Source organism: Triplophysa rosa, linkage group LG23 (genome assembly GCF_024868665.1).
Source record: "Triplophysa rosa linkage group LG23, Trosa_1v2, whole genome shotgun sequence".
NCBI classification, from domain to species: Eukaryota; Metazoa; Chordata; class Actinopteri; order Cypriniformes; family Nemacheilidae; genus Triplophysa; species Triplophysa rosa.
The window spans coordinates 4,748,453-4,773,549 of record NC_079912.1 but is presented as its reverse complement, the minus strand read 5'-3'; the positions used below and the strand labels follow the sequence as shown (position 1 = coordinate 4,773,549).

At 36.8% G+C, this 25,097-nt stretch overlaps 1 protein-coding gene across 1 annotated transcript in view; it reads right to left on the bottom strand.

The window, feature by feature from the left end:
• Positions 1 to 25,097, bottom strand: part of gpr158a (G protein-coupled receptor 158a) — a 92,279-nt gene that overhangs the window by 5,503 nt on the left and 61,679 nt on the right. Inside the window, 6 exon segments of the mRNA XM_057322507.1 lie at positions 332 to 415; positions 568 to 714; positions 1,022 to 1,127; positions 12,811 to 12,949; positions 14,841 to 15,079; positions 17,298 to 17,407. Coding sequence (XP_057178490.1) covers positions 332 to 415; positions 568 to 714; positions 1,022 to 1,127; positions 12,811 to 12,949; positions 14,841 to 15,079; positions 17,298 to 17,407 — 825 coding nt within the window.

Below are 25,097 nucleotides of genomic sequence, written 5' to 3'. Positions count from 1 at the left end.
AGCAGACGTTCTATTGCACAGAAAACATGCAGAACTAGTCATCATATGCAACTATAGACAGTGCTGTAAAGACGTTAGACCAAACCAACATGCTGTTTCACACTCATTAAAGACAGGACAGTCTGGGACGGTGCAAATACGGAAATTTGGTGTTCTATTGTTAGGTCTGAAACAGCCTCTGAAGAACATTGGCGCATTTACTGCGGTCTTGAAGTCATCAGCAGCTATTATCCCAAGAGCCCTTTACAAAATGCCCTTCCTGTAAACAAAATTGTAGTCTTTGGTGAGAGACTTCTTCAGCTCTAACAAACAAACAAAAACCTCTGCTCACGTTGGTACGTTTTTCCCAAAGACTGTCGCAAGACCTTACGCCACAGCCATTAATAGAACTTAGCTGGCCCATTTCCTCTGGTGTCTGCAATAAAAAACTGCCATGGCTCAGTATGGTTGTCAGCTACAGGACAAGGGGTCAACACAAATTTACAGATAATGAAATGTCAGGTAATTACCAAGACAGGAGGAAGTCAAGGGGAACAGGAACGTAGGAAAGAAAAGCAGGACACCTACCCGAATGTCCTCTGGGTCCAAACTGTGTTCACTCCAGGCAGACGTAATGCTGCTATTCAGGTATGACCCCGACCGTCCCATGTCCAGTTCATCTTCATAGGCCTCTGTAGCAATGTCATCCCTTAGATGCGTGCCCGCAAACAAGAACTGTGCAAAATAAATGAGCATTTAAAGAAACAGTTTCCCCATCATTTCAAACCAATATTTTGTTATTTTGTTACAGTTTTTATCTGCATTTATAACTGCAAAGGGAAACATTTTTCTACATGAATCTTGACTATTGTGGTCACTATAAACCGTTGTTGTATGGAAAATAATCCATATTCTTCTTTTGTGTTCAACAGGACAACATATGAATCTGGAGTGACATGATTACACAAAATATTGCGATTTTGGGTGATCTACTTTTTAAGAGAGTTTTAAAAAAGACTAAATTTGACAGAAATGGGTTTACCTTTGGCACAAGCAGTAATCCCAAAGTGACGGTCACTGTCAAGTGTGTGTGAGCAAAGAATAGCATCAGCATCCAGTCTGGGTGCAGTTCTGAGGCAAGAGTGAATCTGTGGATGGATTTACAAAAATATACAACAATTTAACTACATTTTACACAACCCCCCGTAATTCTGTGTAATATAGGAGTGAGTTTTAGTACTTATTTAGATGACCAGCATTTTCTTTAACTGAAATTTTGGAAAGTCTTTGAAAAGAAAAAATAAACTGTATATCAGTCAACGTGAATACACTGAAAAACATAACTGTGATACATCACTATATAAACAACGTTAATAAAAAACAATGAAAATACAGAACTATCCTGCTGAACTTCAAAGAAGTTTAGCAGCTGACTTTCTGGTGTAATACTTCATTACCCATAGATCTAAAGCAAGATTCATCCAAAAAAGTGTGTATTGCTACAGTCTGGCAAATGACATAATTGAACCTTTCAATAAAATAATAAATACAACTATAATACATTATTATGGACAATAAGTTTGTCACCAATTTTTAACAGTAGCTATTGTTTCTGATGATTTAATTACATAATTTACAATGCTTTATGGGAAGATATAACCCAGCTTTGAATCAGCACCTCGCATTTTACTCACTGTTATCTCATTATTAGAGTATATAACAGTTTATAGCAGTCTTTTTATCTGAATTCAGACTACACACTCAAATACAGTTTGATTTAAACAGTAGCGGTTTTTGGCACGGGCGAACCGGGCAGCCGCCCGGGGTGGCATTTTTTCATGATACAGGGGGGGCGGCACGAGCAGTTAAAAAAATAATAATAATCCTCTACGCTGCCACCGCGAAGCGGTTTTCTATTATCTATCATTTCACTGTGTGGGGAATTGGCAAATTGGCGCCCCTGCTTGCTGAGAAGCTGCCGTGCACAGAAGCTGTGTGAAATGGCTAATAAAAATAGGTAATACAAAACGATTATGTGGTCACTATTAGAGTGTTTTCACGACGCGTCATCAATCAGTACTGCTGACTCCTGAGTGAAGTTCAGAGTAGAAACGTGATGCACGTGATGTTACAGCACATGGCTATAGCGATTCTGGGGTGTGATCGACTTGCATTAAAGAGCTTTATTTTCACAGTTATTTCTAAAGAAGAATCATTTTTTCTCCAGCAAAATCTGCGATTTCCATTAGGTTCAACAGCAGTCCAACATGGCCGACTTCCGGATTGATGACGCGTCGTGAAAACACTCTATTGGTTTAGTCTTGACTTCTGGTTGTGTTGGGGGGATGGGAAATCTGTTGATTGTCGAGTGCCAAATAAACACAGAGATGGACAGGAAAAGGTCAAAGTCATCAGGTGCCCAATTTAGAAAAAAAAGAAAAGAAAAAGAGGAGAAATGAGCAAAAGATAAAGGTATGCAACTATGTTCTCTCTGTATGATTATTACGGTATCCACGTCATGAATGAAGGGCTAGTGTGAATTGGTGGGTATAACTCTTAAGTTTGTGTTTATTTTTGGCATATTTACATAGAGTATATAGTGTATATTTATTTAAGTTCTGATAACTTATACTGTCATATTTTGTGCAGAATTGTGTTCATTGTCTTTTGGCAATGTTGGAGGTGGAGATTGTGCACCTTAAAAAGTGTGTTTCCTGTTGTAATTGCAATAGTTAAATAACTGGATTCTCTTAGGTGTGTTTTTCAAATGTTCTAATGAAGGATTTGTGCAATTGAGAAATATAATTTTCACTTATGTTGTTATAATAAAATATAACTGTTTGTGCAGAATTTTGTGGTATTTTTTGGGGGGGGGGCGCTCGAAGGGGGTCTCGCCCAGGTTGTAATTCAATGTAGAACCGCCACTGGATTTAAATAATGCTATGCAGGATCAATAATCAAAACACTCATTCTGACAACTTCAGTCATCATTCCTACCAACAAGACACAAAAATGTTAAAAACTCCAGTATGCATACATGCAATATTACCAATGAAAATACACTGGAAGTGTCGTCATACTGTAAAATAAAACAGATCACATACGTATGGTTTACCATTTGTCAAACACTTTGCACCAGCTATCAAGTACAGTTTAATAGAACGGATCTACTGTATTTTTATTATTATTAATTGTATTTTTAGTATAAGTATAAGCAGGGGCAGACTGGGACTTAAATTCAGGCCGGGAAATACCGCACTCATCCAGGTCACCAAATTTAGGAACCACAAAACAAATAGATAGTATATGATTAAATTGTATGTGTAAAGAAAAACAACTGAATCGTGCTGTCAGTCATCTGTCCTACAATGACTGAATCAACATCAGTTTTATGACTGTAAGTCATTCTCTTTAAATACTATTAAGCTTTAAATAATGGTATTTTTTGTGTATGAGCCCATACAGCAGTGAAACACAGCAATATTTATCCATGATTTGATGGTTTATCGTTATAAATATCCCAAATCTGAAAGGTGTACATTATAGCTGACACCTATACTGTAAGAAATATATTGTGAAAATTACAGTAATTTACTGGCAGCCATTGACAAGTAATACACTGTATTTAAAAATACTGTAAGTTGCTTGTCAATGGCTGCCAGTTAGTAAATGTGTTTCTTTATTACAGTAAGTTACTTGTCAATGGCTGCCTGTAAATTACTGTGTTTTTATTACAGTAAATTACTTGTCAATGGCTGCCAGTTAGTAACTGTGATTGTTTATAACAGTAAGTTACTCATCAATGGCTGGAGGTTAATTATTGTGTTTTTACAGCAATTTTATTGTTACTAAGTTACTGTGTTTTTTTACTGATTATGTAGATGATTTAGAAACTGCCTATGACTTAAGAATATAATTATTAATGTGGTTTTAGTTTACTAACTTTCTTAGGATGATTGCTTAAAAGTGAACCTAGAGCCAAAACCAAAATGAATCACAGATCACTTATTCTGGTTTAGTATCTTTACGACTTACAGTTTCTGACCGTAAGAATAATACTATTAAGAAAAAAAACTCGGTACAAATTCAATAGTTTCAGCACTTTATGCTTGGACTGATACAAGTTGATCACACTGTTTGACAAATACACTGTCTCTATTTTAACGTAAAGCACAATTTGAAAAAATTTCCTAAACAAACAACAAAATGCAAAAACATGGCAGAAAATGTAATCATCCCCCCAAGCAAGTCCACTTATAAACACTGGGGAACACTGCTAATAGAGTGCTACTATGTACTCTAAGGAAATAAATACTCTATGACTAGGTAGACTAACTCTAACTGTGTCTCAAATAATGCAAGCAAAATGTACAATATAGATGGGTGTACAGTATAGTGCACACTTCACAGCTGAACTGAATGGATTGTTCCACATGAAATGTTACAGAAGATTTCTGAAAAATAAATAATAAACAGTACAGTAAATGATACTATATACATTTAAAAAACATATAGCTTAAATAAACATTCAACTTTACTGCCATCATTCTGCATGATGAAGCATCTTGTCCGTGGCAGCGGGTTTGAGGCACCGGTTAAACTGAAATCGATACATATGCCTCTGATATCTGATATGCCTCTGATGTCATGTAGCAGGACATTCTGCATGCCCACACTGAAATCTGATGTTAGATTTCTGTGAATTTTAATATGCCAAATGAATGCAGAAATCGAAGCTGCATTGAACTTACAAACTTTACACGTATAAAGCATGATGACACCCTAATGTTAAAATATCCACCTCACTGTCAACGACTACCTACTGTTATCTTACTGTTAATAAAGTGACAAAGTTTAGTCCAAAGAAAACTTAAGAAACGTATACGAAAAATAATAAACGGCACCAAAAAGTATACAGTAGATCACAAGAGGCGAAACTCTGGTGCTTTTTCGGAAACAGCGCGGCCGCCATTTTGGGGTGAAAAGGCTTTGTAACTGACATAGTTTTATCGAGCTAAGGTTTTTGTCATCATGTATTATCCTCATTCAGATTGGATTTCAGCTTCAATGTTTTTTTTACAAAGCAGCTCATATTGTCATCGCGACAGAAAAGAAGACGAGTCGCTTTCACCCCAAAATGGCAGTGCGCTGGTGTTGCAATGAAACGTTCTATTGCAGTGGTTCTCAACTCTTTTTTGCTGGCAAAAAGCACAACTAAACAGCATATGTCCGATCAATAGTTAAACATGTACCATAACTTTGGTTTGCTAAGCTTAAATTGCGCTAAAAATTACCTTTTTTGAGGTCGCCTCATCTACTGCGCCTGCGCACAGGCTGTCATTCCTCCCCATTCAGCAGTGGCGCATCTTGTTAATATTAATATATTTGAGCAGAGGAGAAAGAAGATGAGCATCGGTTGGAGTTATTTCACTGCCGTGAATAAAACACTGCGATGTATGGCAGTAGGGCTTTGGGGGTAAAAAGCCAAAGATTGAGAGTTAAAGTACTTTATTATTTAAGCACTTAATTTACTTTGTTTTTCAAACAATTGTGTGCACTTTGTTCATAAATTCACTTAAAAAAGTGTAATGAAAGGGAGAAAGGGAGTTAATTTGTTCTATTAGTGTGTCTAAATATAACACTGAACAAAAACGGGAAAAGAAGTTTTAAAATCTTTGTTCTTCAGTAATAATTTTGTGCACTTTGATTTTTTTTAAGCTAGAGAAGTAGTACTGGGATAGGGAGAAATTGTTTTGTTATATATTGTTTTTCTGTCCTGTCAATCTGTTATTATTACTATTTTCCAATAATAATTTGGTGCAAAGTTCATGTTTGCAAATTCTATTACAGTAATAAATATATTTATTTGGTTTAAAATATGTCCTGTGTTTTAACATGCACATGATTAATTAGCCTACAGGCACATTAAGAGCACAAATCACAAAATATTTTTAGTGGTCATGAAAATGTATTCAGATTTAGCATATTAATGATGCATTCATCTGATAAATCATGACACTTCAGCTACAGGAAAGTAAATGTAAGTTCAAGTGAATGCTTCTAAAAGTATTGGTATCGGTATCGATATCGGCAATACTGGCCCTGCATTTACTTGGTATCGGATCGATACCAAATTTTACAGTATCGCCCACCACTAATTCAAATGCATACCGAGCAATCTGCACTTGAATCACTATCGTGGTACTTAAATGTCATACGCTGATAGATTTGCGCAGCGCCGCATAAAGTTGAACGCATCTATTCCTAAAGATGCTGATTAGCTTGTTCAGGTGTTTTATATCAGAGTTGGGGCTAAACTCGGCAGGAAAATGGATCTCGCGGGCCAGAGTTGAGAACCACTGTTCTATTGAGTTTCGGCTCATGGTATCTATAGTCTTTGGTGGCGCTGCTCCCGGATGGCGTGTGACATCAAAGTACCGCGAGAGCGATTGTAATAGTTACGGAACAAGCTGCACTCAGATTCCCCTGTCATAGTATTTTGATGTAATTTCAGTGATCGTATTTGCGCAGCGCTGCATGACGTTTAAGTCATTACCAGAGAGTTACAAACAGGTGAGTTTGATCAGGGTTAAGGCTGCAGGAAGTTGACGTCGCGGGCCACAGAGTTTAGAACCACCTGTAGCCTACATGATAAGCCTGTGTCAATGCCATGTATTTTTGCTGCTTGTAAACAAAACCTTATGACAACTCAATAAATGATTTATTTGAGAAAAGTCTATTTTCACAAAAATATTGAATAATCAATTAGCAGAAAGTTACAAAACAGTTCAATGTTTAATGTCTAGTTGTGATAGACTCAAAATAAAAAAATAAGCTATTAAAAGCTTATTCTTTGTATTGGGAAAGGGATCTTTATTCCTGCCTATTTTGGTTTAAAGTAGATCAGTTATTTAGAAGCTGCCTCCTGATTGGTTGTATGTCCTGAATCAAAGTCCTGATCGCTGAGGTGCCTGCAGACTGACACACCACACAGGTAAGAGAGTCATTTGAGAGCCACGTCGCCAACACCTGTAAAATTGTGTTTTTCCATCTTAAGAATATATCTAAACTACGTCATATGCTGTCAATGTCAGATGCAGAGAAGTTAATTCATGCATTCATGACATCAAGACTAGATTACTGTAATGCACTGTTAGGTGGTTGCCCTGCAGGCTTATTACAAAAACTCCAACTGGTCCAAAACGCGGCAGCTCGAGTTCTTACACGTACAAAAAAGTATGAACATATTAGCCCGGTTCTGTCAACCTTGCACTGGTTACCTATAAAGCATCGCGTTAACTTTAAAATCTTGCTTATTACCTATAAAGCCTTACATGGTTTAGCTCCTCAGTACTTGAATGAACTCCTTTTGTATTACAGTCCTTCACGTGCATTACGCTCTCAGGCGTCCTGTCAGTTGGTAATACCTAGAATTTCAAAATCAAGTGCAGGTGGTAGATCCTTTTCCTATCTAGCGCCTAAACTTTGGAATAGTCTTCCCTGCACTGTCCGGGAGGCAGACACACTCTGTCAGTTTAAATCTAGACTAAAGACGCATCTTTTTAATCTTGCATACACTACTCTTCCATAATATAAATCTTCAGAGGGTTTAGGCTGCATTAGTTAGATCAACCGGAACCAAAAACACAACTGATGTACTTGTTGCATCAAAGAGTACAGAACAGTACTCTACTCTCAGCCAGTCTTGTCTCATTGTTCCAAGGTTACCACAGCGAGCAGGATGCAGTTCATGGCCTGACCTGATGGTAGAGCGGAGAATGGGAAGTGGGGACCTGACAAGAGCTGAGATGATAGAGCTGGATAAAGAAGGACGCGGTCTCTTGACATGTCTTCACCACAAAATTTCAAATGCTATTAGATTATTAATGATAATCTTAAACTATAATTTATTTTATTATTAAGTTTATTTATTTTATTTAGCCTTGTTGTGCAAGTTCTCTGGAGCTTGTGCAGAGGCAGCAGCTTTTGCCAGAGGGGAACTGGAATCCCCTGGTTGGGCCTGGGTTCTCCTGAGTTTTTTTTTCTCTATTAGAGTTTTGGGTTCCTCGCCACCGTTTGCATACTGTTTTGCATCTACCTGGCCGGGGGGGCTGCTTTAGAATTTTAAAGTTTTACTTAATTAATATTGCATATAGAAATGTATAGGCTGTTATATTTGACCTGTGCTTCTCTCTCCTTTATCTTAAATGTGTGCTCTCACTGTGCGTGTGTGTGTGTGTGTGTGTGTGTCTTTCTGTGTGCGTACTTGTCTGTGTACGTGTGTGTGTGCGTGCGCGTCCGTGTGTGTGTGTCTGTGTGTTAGTACGTGTGCATATTGTGTGTGTGGAGTGTTTTGTATGTGGGTATGTCTGTCTTCTTTATTTTCACCTTTTTCTTGTTTTTACAGGTATAACTTTAATTGTTTTGCTTATAGTCAATATGTCTTATGTACAGCTGCTTTGTAACAATGAAAATTGTAAAAAGCGCTATATAAATAAAGTTGAGTTGAGTTGAGTAAGCTTCAGACTGTTTTTAATCATATATTTTATGTTTTTTTAATAATTTAAGATATTCTATGGTTATATAATTTATGGGAATCTGCTTTACCAATTATTTAGGATAGTTAAAATGTATATACTCTACTTAATATTTCAAAAATGTATTACATTAACAGTATTATCCTAGCATCAATCATTATTTACTTCTACTGGCTGAACTTCCATAAACCATTTTTCTAAAATATTTTCATGCACATTATCTTGATGTTTCTTCAACAGTATGGTGTACAACATGTATTTAGGTTTATTTATTGATATTTTAGAGTTTCGTATGTGACCTTGTCCTGGGAGTGAATTTGGAAGAGATGGGTATTTCTCGCGGTGCTAACCAAGTATTAGTTCAGCTCAGAAGTCTACTGTGTCATACTTAATGTTTTAAAGGTGATATATTCATGTTTCTTTTAAAGTTTATATCCTTTCCACATTAAAACGATAGCAATTTACAGTTAAAATAATTTTCGAAATGAAGTTTTGTGTATTCTTATAGTACTTATATATATATGTCTCTGTTTCAGGTGAATCATAAGCCAAGCTCTAAACCACTGCAGGTCTGACTTTGACGGTTGAGGCAAATTCAGTGACACATTCAAAGGTAAGTAATCAAAATTTACAAATGAATCTTTAGCCAAACATTATCTTTATTACCAAAAGCATGTTTATACTGCAGGAGTCAGCTCAACCAAACTTCTGCCATGACATCATTTTTACATACTGTATGAGAGTGACCTCTACTCTAACATCAGCTTGTTTTGTCTCCATGTCTCATCTTCAGGCTCCTGGAAACACCTGAGACTGATAGACACAGATCTGGTTCGGCCTGATGCTCAAGGTTGATGACCACAGTCATAGATGGAAAGTGGTGGGAATCTAAGATGATCATGGCCTGCAATTTGAGCCCCATGCCAGACCCTACTTTTGATTTGCCAGAAACTCAAAATCATTACCACACATAAAAATAATGGATGTAGGTGACTTCTTGGTTGCACTGCTTGCTGTATAATCTTGCTGATCAGTTAACTTTAAATAGTAATCATGTATTTTTATAATTTTCCTGGTTTTATATATATATATATATACTATTATTTCTATACATTTTTGTTCTCACATTTCTACTGCTTTTGTGCTTAAATGGACTAAAACGTAATATGTTTTTTTTTCTGTAAAGCTGCTTTGCAACAATGCAAAATTGTGAAAAGTATTAATATGTACAAATATACAGTATTGAACGTTCCATGACATTTAATGATGTGACCAAAAGGAAATAAAAGTATTACTTGATTTACATGTCTTATTGTTTTTATACGGTAAAACGGAATAGAAAATGATAAAATCCATAAAAAACTAAATGAATGAATTAATAAAAATACCTCAATTAAAACCCTTCCTGTTTTCTGATAAAGAAAGGGTTCTTTATAGCACCACTGAGGTTCTATATAGCACTTTTCAAGGCAGGGTTCTTTATGCAACCTTATAAAAAGGTTTCTATATAGCACCAAAAAGGGTTCTGCTATTGTTACAAGCCGAAGAATCCTTTTTTGGTACTATTTAGAACCATTTTTCATAAGAGTGTACTTTAATGCTCTGTGACCCCTAATATGTTATTTCCAGTGCATGAACACAGTGAATTACTGTAGATTTCACATAGTACTTGTTTGTTGTGACTTTCTACAGGACAGTACTGGTTACTGTGACTTTGTACAGCACATTCCTCTTTAATGTGATTTTCACAATATGAATTTGAGCAGTATTGTAATGTCTCATTGAATATACAGTAATTCACTGTGACCCCTAATACAGTTATTTCCAGTGCATGAACACAGTGAATTACTGTAGATTTCACATGTATTTTTTACAGTGTATGTATATTTATATATTTTATACTATTCTAAATTGATATTATACATTAATATCATATTGTTTTGTTTCAGGACAATAATGGTGAAGTTAATCAACCTTGCAGAGCACACAGTAATCACCAGAGGGGAGATCTCCAGATACTCCAGATCTCCATATTCAGCTCAACACCATACCACATGCAAGCATACAAGACCACACACAAACTTTATATAAATAACATAACTCTTCACTGTTATCAAACGCACATACACACTCATGCATACAACACCACAAATATTAAAAACCATTAAAAACCACTAGCCTTAGCCATGTTGATGGTTACTGTTGTTATAATGTTGTCAGAATGTCTGTTGTTTAGAAATTTACATTTCTTAACTGCTGTATGTTTCATGTTTAAATTCATTCAGTGAAAAAATAAAGCATTTACCATTTCACAGCTGTCCATTGTTTCTGTATTTTAGGTGTTAAGAATATAAAATTATTAATCTACTGTAAATAAGTTTACATTTTATCATGAGAGTAAACTAGACTTTTTTGTTAGAAATAACAAAAATGTGTTTGTAAAAACAACTTAAAATTGTGAGTCACACCAACCGAAAAAATTAAGCAAAATCCCTTGCTGGGAATAGGGTTAGGGTTACTCAAAAATGTAAGCAATGCCTACTAAAGAATTTCAGGTAATGCTCCTTAAAATTTCATGTAGAACTGGCTTAAAAAATTGGTCGCAAAAATGATGCACTATATTTTTAAGTAACTTCAGCGTAATTTTTTTTCAGTGTGCAATCCTCAAATATTTTCTTAAACATCTTCATTTTTCGAAGAATAAAAGGGCAGACTTTGTCAATGATTATACTATAAGAGTAATTTGTCCATTTGTTACACTTTATTTGTGTATACTTCTTATTGTGTATACGCCTATATGTTACGAGTCTGTGTAAGTAAACATTTTGCAATGTATGTAAAATCACTCAGGCTAAAAATCGGTAAAGTAAGGCAGTTAGACCTGATCAACATTATATCAATATAAAATTGATTATTGGCTAAGAAACACCACCAAATACATGTAAAAGCAGTTCTCATTTACATATTTTCAGTTTCTATTGTCAGTTCTGTCTTATAACAAGATATCTTCTAACAAATCATCATAAAAAGCGGCGATTTTGGATATTCTTTCACACAGCCTCTGTCTAGGTAACCATGTGTATATTTACAGACAAAATGTGTTCATGTTTATATATTCAAACAGTCGATAACAGTGACAGGTTGTTGGAAACGCTGTTTTGTACTCATTTCATTCAGGAGTCACCTGTCGAATGTGCTGCTTCTTCCTGCCGCTCACTGAGACTATCCCTGCGCAGGGAAAGAGAGATCTTGCGCTCGCGGGACAGCACACAACATTTTCCCACTGAATGAAAGCTAAGGTTTATCGGAAAGTCGCTAGATTTGTCGCTTTGTGCTTCTCCTGAACAAAAAAGCAGCTAAAGGGCTCGTAAAAGTTACAAAATCAAGAGACAGACTTGCCTACGTTAGAAACACTGTTTTGTGTGCGCACTTGTATGTGTGCGGGCCAGAGAGGCACAGAATGAATATAGCGAAAACATTGTTATGTGAATTTTTCTCCCCCTTGCTTGGGCGCATGGGCATGTGCCCATAACGCCCATTGGATAATCCGGTCCTGCTTGCACCCAAATGACAATGAGTGTTATGCCTTTAGCAAGCATTAAATGTTACCACCCTTTCTACAAATGTTGTTCAAGTCCAATGCCCATAAAGGTACTAAATTGTAAGCATTTACTGTATAAACATTCACAAAAATGAAGAATAGTCAACTTTAGATTGGGTACTGCAAAAACATGAACAAATTATTACTAAATGATTTGCTAAAATGTCAAAATAGTAGAAGTCTACACAACAAACAAAGAACAAATACATGACCTTTACGGACTGTGATTTTGAATGAATGTATAATACGTTAAATTAATAGTTTGTGAAGTACTTATAATTACCACGCAAGTTTTTAACAACGTTTGTAAATTTAAAAGTTTTTTCAGTACATATAAAGTATATAAAATAAACTTGTAATCATTGTATAAATTCTGTTAAAATCTTTTGTAGATTTTTAAAAAGTGCATGATCATATGAATTGAAAGTTTTATGACATTTGTAAGCATTTCAATTTAAATGAAATAATGATCTGTTAATCATTAGATAATGCTTATAGTAAAACTACATTAGTAAACATTAACAAGCACATTATCTCATTTTTCTAGCTATGTGAACATAATTAACTAATGTTTTGTTACGCATTATATGTTTGTTAATGCTTTTTTAATGAAAGTTATTATAAAGTGTTGCCATTATTTCTCTCTGAAGAGAAAATTGTTGTTTGCCTTAAAACTTTTGCGCTCTTGCTCACCTTATAACATGAAATATTCCAGAGAGGATGAGTTCATTGTGCAGTGCCATGGCCATGTAGCGCGGCTCATGAAACGCCGAGGGGACGGTCCTCACCGCGTAACACAGATACACACCCCACAGCAGAAAGAGGAACTCAGCTGTTTGACAGAGAGAGCCAATAGTTAATACCCAACTGACCATGCATCTCCAGGCCAATGGCTGTAAAAATCTTCCTCTTACAAACCAATGTAACACTAGATTAAAAACATCAGCATGATAAAGAATAAAACGATATTCAATAAAGCTATAAACGCTATCTAGATTGCCTGTATTCTCTGGATGCCGCTTGACAGACAACTGAAAATGATGGTGTGGAAAGCCAGTCCAAAATGGTATAGAGCCCCATTCCCTATTGACACTGCCTATACAATATCAGCCAGACAGACAGCAATAAACATCTGTTTCACCTCAGTGAACATCTGTCATTGTGAGTGTGACGTGTGTAGGTGCAAGTGTTATGCTAGTTTCACCCCAAATGCGAACAATCACGTTCCACGCTCTTTATTACTCGCGGGAAAAGTTCATTACTTTCGTGTGAGTGACACGATCTGACGAATATTTTCAACCTTCGCGGAAGATGAGATTGACGCGCGCTCGTAGCAATCGCGCCACCCGATTCGCAGCGCCTGCCGCGAGTTCGCGTTTATACGCGTCTTTGCATTGACTTTGTATGTCATTTATTTGCGCAAAGCGCTTAATTCGCGTTTGGTGTGAACCCAGTGTTATGCTGGGTTCACACCAAACGCGAACAATCGCGTTCTACGCTCATTATTACTCGCAGGAAAAGTTTGTTATTTTCGCGTGAGTGACGCGATCTGACAAATATTTTCAACCTTCACGGTAGACAATACTGACGTGAATTCGTGGCAATCGCGCCGCCCGATTCGCGACATTCGCACCACCTGCCACAAGTTCGCGTCTGTACACATGTTTGCATTAACTTTGTATGTAATTTCCCTGCGCAAATGCTTAATTCACGTATGGTGTGAACCCAGTGAACATGCGTCAATATCGTCTTCCACGAAGGTTGAAAATATTTGTCATTTTGCATCACTCACGCGAAAATAACGAACTTTTCCCGCATGTAATAAAGAGCGTGGAACGCGATTGTTCGCGTTTGGTGTGAACCCAGCATTAGAGTGGACTCATATAAATGTGCCATTCTTGAGGATAAGACACCGGACTAAACCTTTATGCCGGATCTTATTTGGCACAACCCTGCAGACTAATTCTGTGAACTCTGCTGTTAGTGCCAAGCTAGCCGTGATGTATCACCTCCTTGCCTGCAATTAGTAATGTAATGACCTGTAATGGTCCAACGTTGTACATCATTTGAACACTTTCTGCAGCATGCCAGGAAAACAGTAAAGTACATTATCTTTATATCTCAATAGCTTCAGTGTGTTTTGTTGACTGCATTTAGTGTTACAGTAACTTCTCAATCCTTTAACCAAAGAAGTTTGTATCATGTAGAATTGTATCATGTGACAATGAACTATATATGATGTAATGGTCAATATTAGTGTATCAACAAATATTTTAGATACTGCCCAAACGAGCTTGCTACGATTGTGAGCTTAATCATGTTATTTTGATTGAAATATTGCGTTTACATGCGATGAAGTTAAATCGCAATACTCAAATAACCAAACCTCATTATTATTCACATTAAAGGGTGAATGCGAACAATGTCCTCAACACTTTTTGAAGTTTAAGCAACTCCTCTGACTGATCTGACTAAATTCCCTCTTATTTTCTGACTGGCACGAAAATCTAAGCTCAAAACAGCATTAACTCACAGATGAAGGATTTCAACTTTCACCACTCTTCTATATTTTTAGAACCAAAACTGAATACAAACACACAAACTAAAGTTTCTAGCTAACTTGCTGAGAGAAATGTTGTAATTTGAAATAAAATTTGAATACATCTCCTGTAATGTATCTACATCTCCAGTTGATGATGATTATGTGACAGAAGGGAACTCACCCACAGCTATCATGTAGTCCCAGCGGTCCAGTAGACACATGCTGAACTGTAAATCATCAGTGGTGAAGCCCACCGTGATGAGAGCGAGATGTCTGTTTGGATTCTGACAAACAGCCGATGTCCAGGCTATTGCGAACCATATAACAATTAGAAGGATGATGCACAGAAGACGCATCACCCTCCAGCTGGTCATGTAGGGGATCCGCTGGGCTGTTCGTGACAGAAACACCTTCAGGACCCTGAAAAACAGTGGCAACCATTGTTTGATCATTATCTCCTCAATACTGGAACTGATGTGGGCACCTCATGAAATACGATGACGTACTGATACTGAATTATTTACGACAGATGTCTCAATTTCACGTTGACTTTTAGATTGACATAATAAATAAATATGTACTTTTTGGATGTGACCTAATTGTTTAAGTCTGCTTAATTATTTGTCGCATCAAATAAACAAACAAAAAAACGAGACTTCCTCATTTTCACCCTTTTTTATGAGTGAATCCTGGATGTTCTTATTCGTAATAAACATATCAATAAAATATATACATATAAATAATTAGTCAAAATCAAGCTTGTCAGGTTCCAAAATGTACCACTTTATACTAGGATTTTTTGAATTCTTCTGGGATTTGGTCAATTAAAATGAGTGTTTTTTTTAACACTACCTATGTTTCAATACGGCTTTGGTAGGACATGAGAATCGGTTAAAAACTATAGCAACTTTAGATAAACTATCCCTTTAAACACACATCTTAAGACCATGTGTTTTTTATAAACACATCATTTCCATCTCTTTTCTGGAGGCCAGACCCTCATAGCCCACCCAGCAGCCTCACCAGTTGTTGTTTCTGTTGTCTAAACCATTCAATAAAATGTAATAAATTGTGGCCATTTTGGCCTAAGTGCCTTCTGTTATTTGTTTTCCCACAACGATTTAAAGCATGCATTTCTCTGTATATTTTAATGATGCAGTGAATCTATTTTAAAGCGTACTTCAACCCTGATGAAGGAACCGCGGAGCACAGAGCTCTGACACTTAGTAGGACGCTCATAGTTCACCCAAGAATTCACCCTCTTGTCATTTCAAACCTTTATGAATTTCTTCTGCAAACCAATGCCAGTGAATGAGGGCCAGTTAACATCATTCTGCAAAATATCTTTTTTTGTGCTGTGCGGAAGAAATAAAGTCATACAGGTTTGAAACGACAAGAGCAATTTCACATAGTGAAATTTCATTTTTGGGTGACCTATGACCTATCTATCACTTTAAGACTATACAATTACAGTCAGTATTGATTATGATTGAATTCTTTATCAGATATAACAGGAATAAGAAAGATATAGTATAATTGTCTACTTGAAATCAATACGCTCTTCTAGTTGCCACCAAGTTTATCATCTAAAAGGATCCAAGAGAGTCACCCGAGAGTGGTCAATATGTCAGTATATGAAACAATGACTGCAAACCCAATTTTGTTTTCATAATGCTTAATATAGTTATGCAGGACATTTAACAAATAAATGCAGTGCTGGACTTGATCTTACGGTGGCTGATAAGTGTCTCTATATGAGATACTGCTGGAGAGGGGAGGGGCTGAAAAATAAGGGATTCATGACATCAGTCAAAAAGGAAACTTTGGATTTGATGTAGACTTTCAAGATAAATAAGAGGAAAATCAAATTTCAACATAAACCATTATGGTGATAAATAAACACAAACAGAGCTGACATGCTTTATTGAATTTCATGCGAAGGTCGGCTGATGATAATATTTTGCAAGAAAAAAATCAGAGCAGCGACTCTCTCTGCATAAAATGTGTGAAATGTACGAACATACTGCGATATCATAGAAATGTAAATATATTAAAATAATGAGAAAGTAAACTTCTTAATAAATAGTATATATAGGCTACATATACACATGTTCTTAAAGATAACAGCCCAAATGTGACCAACATTTTTATTTTCTAGTTTCCAGTTTCAGTGCATTACAGATAAAGTGCTTTAACAACAGTTGAAATCCAGCAGACAGTTGTGTCTATGTAGCCCAGTTTGGCCCTCTTGCTCACAAACCAATCTGTTACCTGCCACCCCTCCAGTCATTTTGTTTATCGGGGTTGATTCTGAAAATGGCAAAGATCTCAGTGGGTACCACCTCATCGCCATATTAGGAAAGTGCAAGTTGTGACATTTAATAATGTGGACCGTGAGTCATGCAGCATGCGTGGGCGGGGGCACATATCTATTTCTCAGAGGCAACAATCTTGAAACTATCAGAGTCTGTCATTCTCTGGTGGCATATGTCATATGAGTCACTCAATTCAATATCTCTATATTCAATAATCTAATTAAGATTATGAATCCAAATCATCTATTACTGCTAACACTGTGACCAAAATAATGTCATTGCCTTCCAGAGTGAGTCATCTTTAGTAATGTCATTCACGGTACCTGTAGAGTTTGAGGGTGACCGTTCCATACACCGTGGCAAATCCGAGCAGGCGAACCCATCTCAGCAGGATACAGCGGAAAACACTCGGCTGGAAGTATAGAATCACTACCTGGTAAAAAGAAAGGCCCACAAATGAAAAAGATCATATAATATCTGAATAATAATAATCAATAAATGTATTTGTTTATCTGTAAAAAAACCCCACTATAGGTTGTTTGCACATGATGTCACGGCACTGCGTGAAGTGCAGATGGAGGGCAGCAAGTGATTTTCTCCATAGGAATTCACTACCACAAACTCAAAATGCCTGCGTTTTGCGTTGATGTTCAAATCAATCAAACCTCACATTAAGCTTGTTCTTCATAGAAGTTTTTTATAAAGAAACCACATAATGTGGCTCAAGGCAGCGACAAACCGAGAACATAACACTTTTCAGTTATCATGTTTATCTTTGACATCAGTGATAAACAAATGGATTTAACTTGGTTTTCCGTGGTCGTTGTTTGGGTACGTTAAGCTGTTTCCTTTTAATGGACTTTATGGGGAAGAAACGCTTAACACTAGATTTTTAATTTTAACCGTTTAATAAGGACTCGTTCTTTTAACAGAAGCTAGTGTTTATTACAAGCAAGAGTTAACAGAAATGTGGGCTTCCCTGGTCATCGTTAAACATAGGTCTTTTGAGTTTGTGATAGTGAATTCCTATGGAGAAATTCACTTGCTACCCTCCATGGGCACTCAAAACCACATGATTGCAAACAACCTATTGGTTGACCTCTTATTTGAAAATTCAATGAATTTGGAACATTTTTCATCAATTAATCAATTAATTAGAAAACCAAGTGTATATAATATAAGCATTATAGGCGTGTAAAAATGGTTTATAATGTAAAGGTGTATTTACATTTAGTATAATTTAAGTTAAAAAATATATCACAGACGCAGGGCAGCCATTTAAATAACCAAAAATACCAAACCACAAACTCAACACTGTAAAAAAATCCTGTAAAAATATAAACATTTTCTGGAAGCTGGGGTGCCAGAAATATACTGTATAATAACAGTTTTTCTTGTAAAATTGCACGTTTTTCATGTTTTTGTTATCGTTAAAAAAAAAAACGACCGAATAAAAAAATCCCATAACAAATGAACATTTTCCGGCAGCTGGAGCTCCAGATATATACTGTAAAACTGTACACATTTTTCTTGTAAATTTGCAGTCTTTTTCTGCAGATTGACAGGCTTTTACCATATTATTTACAAAATAATTGGAAAAATCTGTAAAAACGGTAAAATTCCATTTAATTACAGATTTTTACAGTGAATGTTAGCTAGAAGTAAAATTCGCTCCTCAAAAATCCTTGCATATACAGTACATTTTGGTTCATTTAAAGGGATAGTTCATCCAAAAATGAAAATGATGTCATGAATTACTCACTCTCCACACACTCTAACTTATTTGTTTGGTTGAACACAGAGAAAGATATTTAGACGAATGCTTGTAACCAAACAGTTCTTGGACCCCATTGATAGGAAAAATGACAATGGTAGTCAAAAGTGCCCCAGAACTGTTTGCTGTCCTATATTCTTGTTCAACAGTACAAATAAAATGATTAAAGCAATTTTTCCTACTATGGTAGTCAATGGGGTCCAAGAACTGTTTGGTTACAAGCATTCGTCCAAATATCTTTCTTTGTGTGCATCAGAACAAAGAAATTCATACAGATTTGGAACAACATGAATGTGAGTAAATGATATAGATGGTATAGATGACTCTATACACAATTCCATCAAACCCTCCATCAACAAAATAAAAAATAAACTGGATGTGGTCTTTGTGACGTCTATCCATCTATATCTGTCACAGAGGATTTAGTACAGAGCTCCAAACAAACCCATCAGATGCCAAGGAATTTGACATCTTGAACATCCCAGCACATCCGCTGAGAGAGAGAGAGAGGCAGCTGACCTGAACTGTAACTGAAGCAGAATCACACAGCAGCGCTGCTCCTCCACATGCAAACAGAAATGTGGCACTACACCATGTGTGTAATCTCATAACAACAGTCTGCTCATTTCTCAGGAAGCTCTATTATTAGATTGATTATGGACAAAATGATTTTGAGATGAATTGCTTCAGCACTGACTTTTCTGTCATAATAGAGTACAGAGAAAATAGCGGCAGGCATTACGACACATCCGTAAATCATCAAGTATCTATTCTATTTAAAAGTGAATCTGTCACATCTGAGGCAACAGCACCGCCCGACAAAAAAATGATGAAATGGCTTCACAAACACTCTTTTAGGGAAATCAATGTATGAATTAAATTAGGACTGTCAAAAGATTAATCGCGATTAATCGCTTCCAGAATAAAAGTTTGTGTTTACATAATATATATCTGTGTACTGTGCATAATAATTTTGTATTTATTAAAACATACATATTTAAGAAAAATCAAAAAAATTATAAACATTTATATATCATTTCAATTATTGGTAAATATAAATAAATACATGTAAATATTTCCTAAATATGTATACTTGTGTATGTGTTTGTATTTATAAATACAATTCTTAACTTCCTGTCGAACAGGCAGCAGCTAGTGAGGTTGGGAAATTTTAAATCCAGCACATGTACCATCAGCACCGGAGCTCCTCAAGGATGTGTTCTTTCTCCACTGCTATATTCACTCTACACAAACGAATGCACCTCTACAGACCCTTCTGTCAAACTCCTGAAGTTTGCAGATGACACCACAGTCATTGGCCTTATTCAAGACGGTGATGAATCTGCCTACAGAAAGGAGGTTGCTCAGCTGGCTGCCTGGTGTAGTCAAAACAACCTAGAGCTGAATGCATTCAAGACAGTGGAGATGATAGTGGATTTCAGAAGGAACCCTCCATCACTTCCTCCCCTCACCATCCTGGACAGCACTGTGGATACTGTGGAGTCATTCAGGTTCCTGGGCTCCACCATCTCTCAGGACCTGAAGTGGGAGTCCCACATAGACTCCATTGTAAAGAAGGCCCAGCAGAGGTTATACTTCCTCCGTCAATTGAGGAAGTTCAACCTACCACAGGAGCTACTGACCCAGTTCTACTCAGTGGTCATCGAATCTGTTCTGTGCACTTCAATTACTGTTTGGTATGGCTCGGCCACCAAATCAGACCTACGAAGACTACAACGGACAGTTCGTAGTGCTGAGAAAATTATTGGTGCTCCTCTGCCCACACTTCAGGACCTGTACGATTCCAGAGTGAAAAACAGGGCAAGAAAAATCATCATTGACTCCACACACCCAGCACACAAACTCTTTGATCTGCTGCCCTCTGGCCGGCGCTTTAGAGCACCAAACACCAGGACTTCCAGACACAGAAGCAGCTTCTTCCCCCAGGCAATCTCCCTCCTAAACAGATAACTGCTCCTTAAGAGCAATATTCCACTTCCACTACTCCTATAGTGTGCACTATAGTGCCTTATTATATCTACATCTTATGTATACATGTATATAACACTACCTCTACTTACTAAATTATCCATTTGCACAAGTGTACATACAATCTGTTAATATGTTTATTCTACTATATACTACCCTGTACAATGTCTCTTATATGTTATTATCCCCCATTTTCTGTAAAATAGTCTTTATTTTATATATGCACAATTTAGAATCTTTTAGACTGTAAATCGTATTATATTGTATTGTCATTGTGTTGAATGTCTGTACTAGAAGCTTCCAACACCAAAGAAAATTCCTTGTGTGTGCAAGCACACTTGGCAATAAAGCTCTTCTGATTCTTCTGATTCTTCTTCTGAAAATGAATATGCACAGTACATAGACATATGTTATGTAAACACAAACCTTTATTCTGGATGTGATTAATCACGATTAATCGTTTGACAGCCCTAAATTAAATATTTTACACACATTGTTTGTCTTCGCACTATTTCGGCAAAAGCTCTTGCATCTTTAAAGTTTAGAAGAATGTTGTTTAAACTCAGCAGGGCTGTGCATAATCTCTGCGTTTGTGTAGATGTAGTGTATTTGTATATAGAGGCTGTTCACACTAGAAGAAAAATGAAAGCAAAATACGTGTAATTCAGACCAACAGCTAAACAAATGTTGGGCTAAATGACATAAACAGCCAACTGCCATAAACCACAGAAACAGAGACAATGAAATGCTTCTTTAAAGAGATTGAGGACAGGTAAATCTCTACTTAAAGATTTGCAAATCGATCTAAAACTAAAACAAAAAGGCAAAAGACAACAGGATCTTAATGCCTGTTCCTGTTTTGGTGATCAATATTAGCTTAAAAAATAGCCTTTGTGCATTTTGGAACCATTTGCAATAGAAAACTTTATTCCGGAACTGTGATGGAACCGAGGGGATAAACTGAGTAATGTCTGGTCATATGATGTCAACATGACTGACACCATGAGGCAGGAGCACCCTCATGTAGAATAAAACTCTTTCGCCAGACCATTGATATTGCTGGAGTCTCATGACATTTGTCAAAAGTTATATTTCTTTATGTGTAAAACTAATACTGGGTGCACCTTCAAGATCAAGACGTGAGTGTGTGTGGTCCTGATAAACCCTACCAGTATTTTTTCACATTTTTTTGGTCCCCATGAGAAAAATTGCTAATAAAAAAAAAAAAACGAAATTATGTTTATGGGACAAATGTAAAGCTGTAGAAAGGTTTGTATTTGGGTTTATGGATAGTACAGTATAAAAAATCATTATGTCTATAGAAAGTCCCCACAATGTATAAAAACAAACCTGTGTGTGCGTGCGTGTGTTTGGTGCATTTGTCAAGGGATCATCCAGTCGGCCAGCTCTTAATTAGAACTGGGAGTAGCGTACGCCTCCAGCACAACTCTCAACAGTTTTAACCAGTCACTGACAAACCATGCAAGACTAACACTCCTCACATCTCCTCATAAATATAAGATGCAGAGTAAACAGCATGACTTTTGATGATTCCTTCAATTCAAGTATTGATGAAAGATCTGAAAGCTGCACCCACCGGAGTAGCTCTAGTGTGATATAACATATAAGAATGCATTTGAAGTCTGAAAGGTGTCAGCACGGACAAAATGATGCGATGCATTCTCAACATTGCTGCAGGGAGCTCAAAGACTTGCATTGGTGTGAACGGGCTTCTACAGTTTTCTGCAGCATAAAAACGATTGAAGAGAATTATGCTGAGCAAGTTAAAATGACTTTAATGTAAATAAAGAAACAGGGTTGTACTCGCAGTGCTGTTTAAAGCACTTTTGTACCATGAAAAAACTCCACAGATTTTTTCAGGGCTTTTTCATAACTAGTCCATACAATAAATTTAAATGATTTAAATAAAAAATCATGCTGACATATGATGACATTATCATGGAATCTATTGAAAGTATTTTTTCGTTTTCGTTGTGTACAGCCGATCTGTATATTTTCTAAAACAATGATGTCATCACCCACAGCGTGCAAATTTTATGCGCATGTTCCAAATCTTCTTCTCCGTTTTAAGTGTAGGCCTATCTCTGTGGCAGAATTACAGTGCCACATACTGATTTGGCGTGTATACTACATTTCATTACATTTACATTTAGTCATTTAGCAGACGCTTTTATCCAAAGAGACTTACAAATGAGGTAAACAATGGAAGCAATTGGAACAACATAAGGACAACAAAAAGCATAAGCGCAGTACAACTGGTCTCATATAGCCTACCACAGTATGGAAGCATATTGGTAGCAATTTTCAATTTGAAATGCAATACGCAAAATGGCAATGCAGTATGTAAAATGACAATGCAATTGTGTATTTAAAATATACATTTTAAATAACATATGTGCAACATCAGGTGCAAAATAAAAATTCAATAATATCAATTACATTGGTCAGTTCCTACACTAGTTTTGATAGATTATTTAAATGGATATTTTTAACGCTCTTTAAGTTGCAAAATCAAAATGAAAATGCATTTCCCGGATTGATTATATATGTTTAAGATACTCAAGCAAAACTGTAGTAAAATGATCATTTAAATGTTATTTTCCCTAAATGCATTAACATTAACAGGCTGAACATTTGGGATTGCATTTTCATTTACACACAGCGCGTTGGGTGTTGCAAAGTTCAATATGGACTTGAAAATGCATTTTGAGCTTGCCACGCCCCCTCCCCGATACAGCATCATTGTGTGAAGGCGGAGCCAGCATCACTGGTTACTTGCGTTGATGTGCGGCTGCAGAGCTGATAAAAGCATTAAACCGCATGCACATGACTTGGGGCACAAACACAATAATTACTTAAAAGAGTCATATGACACGGCTAAAACGAATATTATCGTTTGTTTTAGATGTAATGCAATGTGTATACATGACTTAAGGTTCAAAAACGCTGTATTTTCCACATACCGTGCATGTTTGTATCTCCTCTTTGCCCCGCCTCTCTGAAACGCACAGATTTTTTACAAAGCTCATCGCTCTGAAAAGCGAGGTGTGCTATGATTGGCCAGTTAACCAGTGCGTAGTGATTGGTCGAATACTGCAAGCGTGTGACGGAAATGTAACGCCTCTTACCATATTTGGAACATCAGGTTCCAAAGCAATTGTACAGACGGGTACGCCCACCTTACTTGCGTATACATCTGGGTGGTATTGCATTTGGTACTATGCCATCGAAGAACCTTTTGAAGCATGTTTTTTTAAGAGTGGAAGAGTAAAGAAAGAGAAAGGTGTGTTTGTATAATGTACATCGACATTTTGGCAAATCTAGTTCGTCATTCAGGTATTGCTTGAACAATGAAAACTGAAAATAGGTTGTACATATCACATTCACTCTTAAAAACAACGGTGCTTCCAAAGGTTCTTCGATGCCATAGAAGAACCTTTTGGTTCCATCAAGAACATTTAACATCTGAGGAACCTTTCTGTTTCATAAAAGGTTCTTTGTGGCGAAAAAAGGTTCTTCAGATTATAAAAAAGTAAGAAAGAGATGCTTATTTAAAGAACCTTTTACTGAATGGTTCTCTGTGGAACCAAAAATGGTTATTCTATGGCATCGCTGTGAAGATCCTTTTAAGTACCTTTATTTTTAAGAGTATACTCCAGAAATACTGTAGTAGTGTGATATGAATTCTCTTTTAAACATCATAACTGCAACTCACAGCTAAAATGAACCTTCTGCATAATGGATTCACATTGATGGCTGCTTGAAAGCTGATCTGCACGTACAACATCCCAAAAATCAATCAGAAATAATGTAACTTTATGGTGTGTATGTGTGTGTGTCGGCACCAAGGCCCCATCCAAAACATCAACGACAAAGAACAAACATCTGAGGCTGCGTAATTATCAGTGTGTTGCAGATGTGCCGTAACCCCCTTTACGGGACCGTTCATGTTAATCCGATTAGCAGAAGCATTATCTGCCGTCCCATAGCAGACAAAAAAGATGCAGGCACGTGCTTATTTTGGCTCACTAGTTCTGAGTCAGAGGAGGGATGTGGCACAGCCCTTAGAGGAAAGCCAAGAGGAGATGGCGGAAGTCAGCGTTGCCCGGATCGGTGACGCGAGACCATATTTCGCATGCTGGAGGAGGGAAGTCTCATCGCACCGGAGCGTTAAAAAACACACTGCGGTTCAAGTGGATGATTCCTCGGAGGGACTCAAGAACACAAACAAAACGCAGTTGCCGTGGCGAGAGACGGGTGGGAAGCCGGGCGGTAACCAAGATGAGAAAAAACACTTCACATCAGGGCTGAGAGATACAGCTAAACATATTCCAAATAT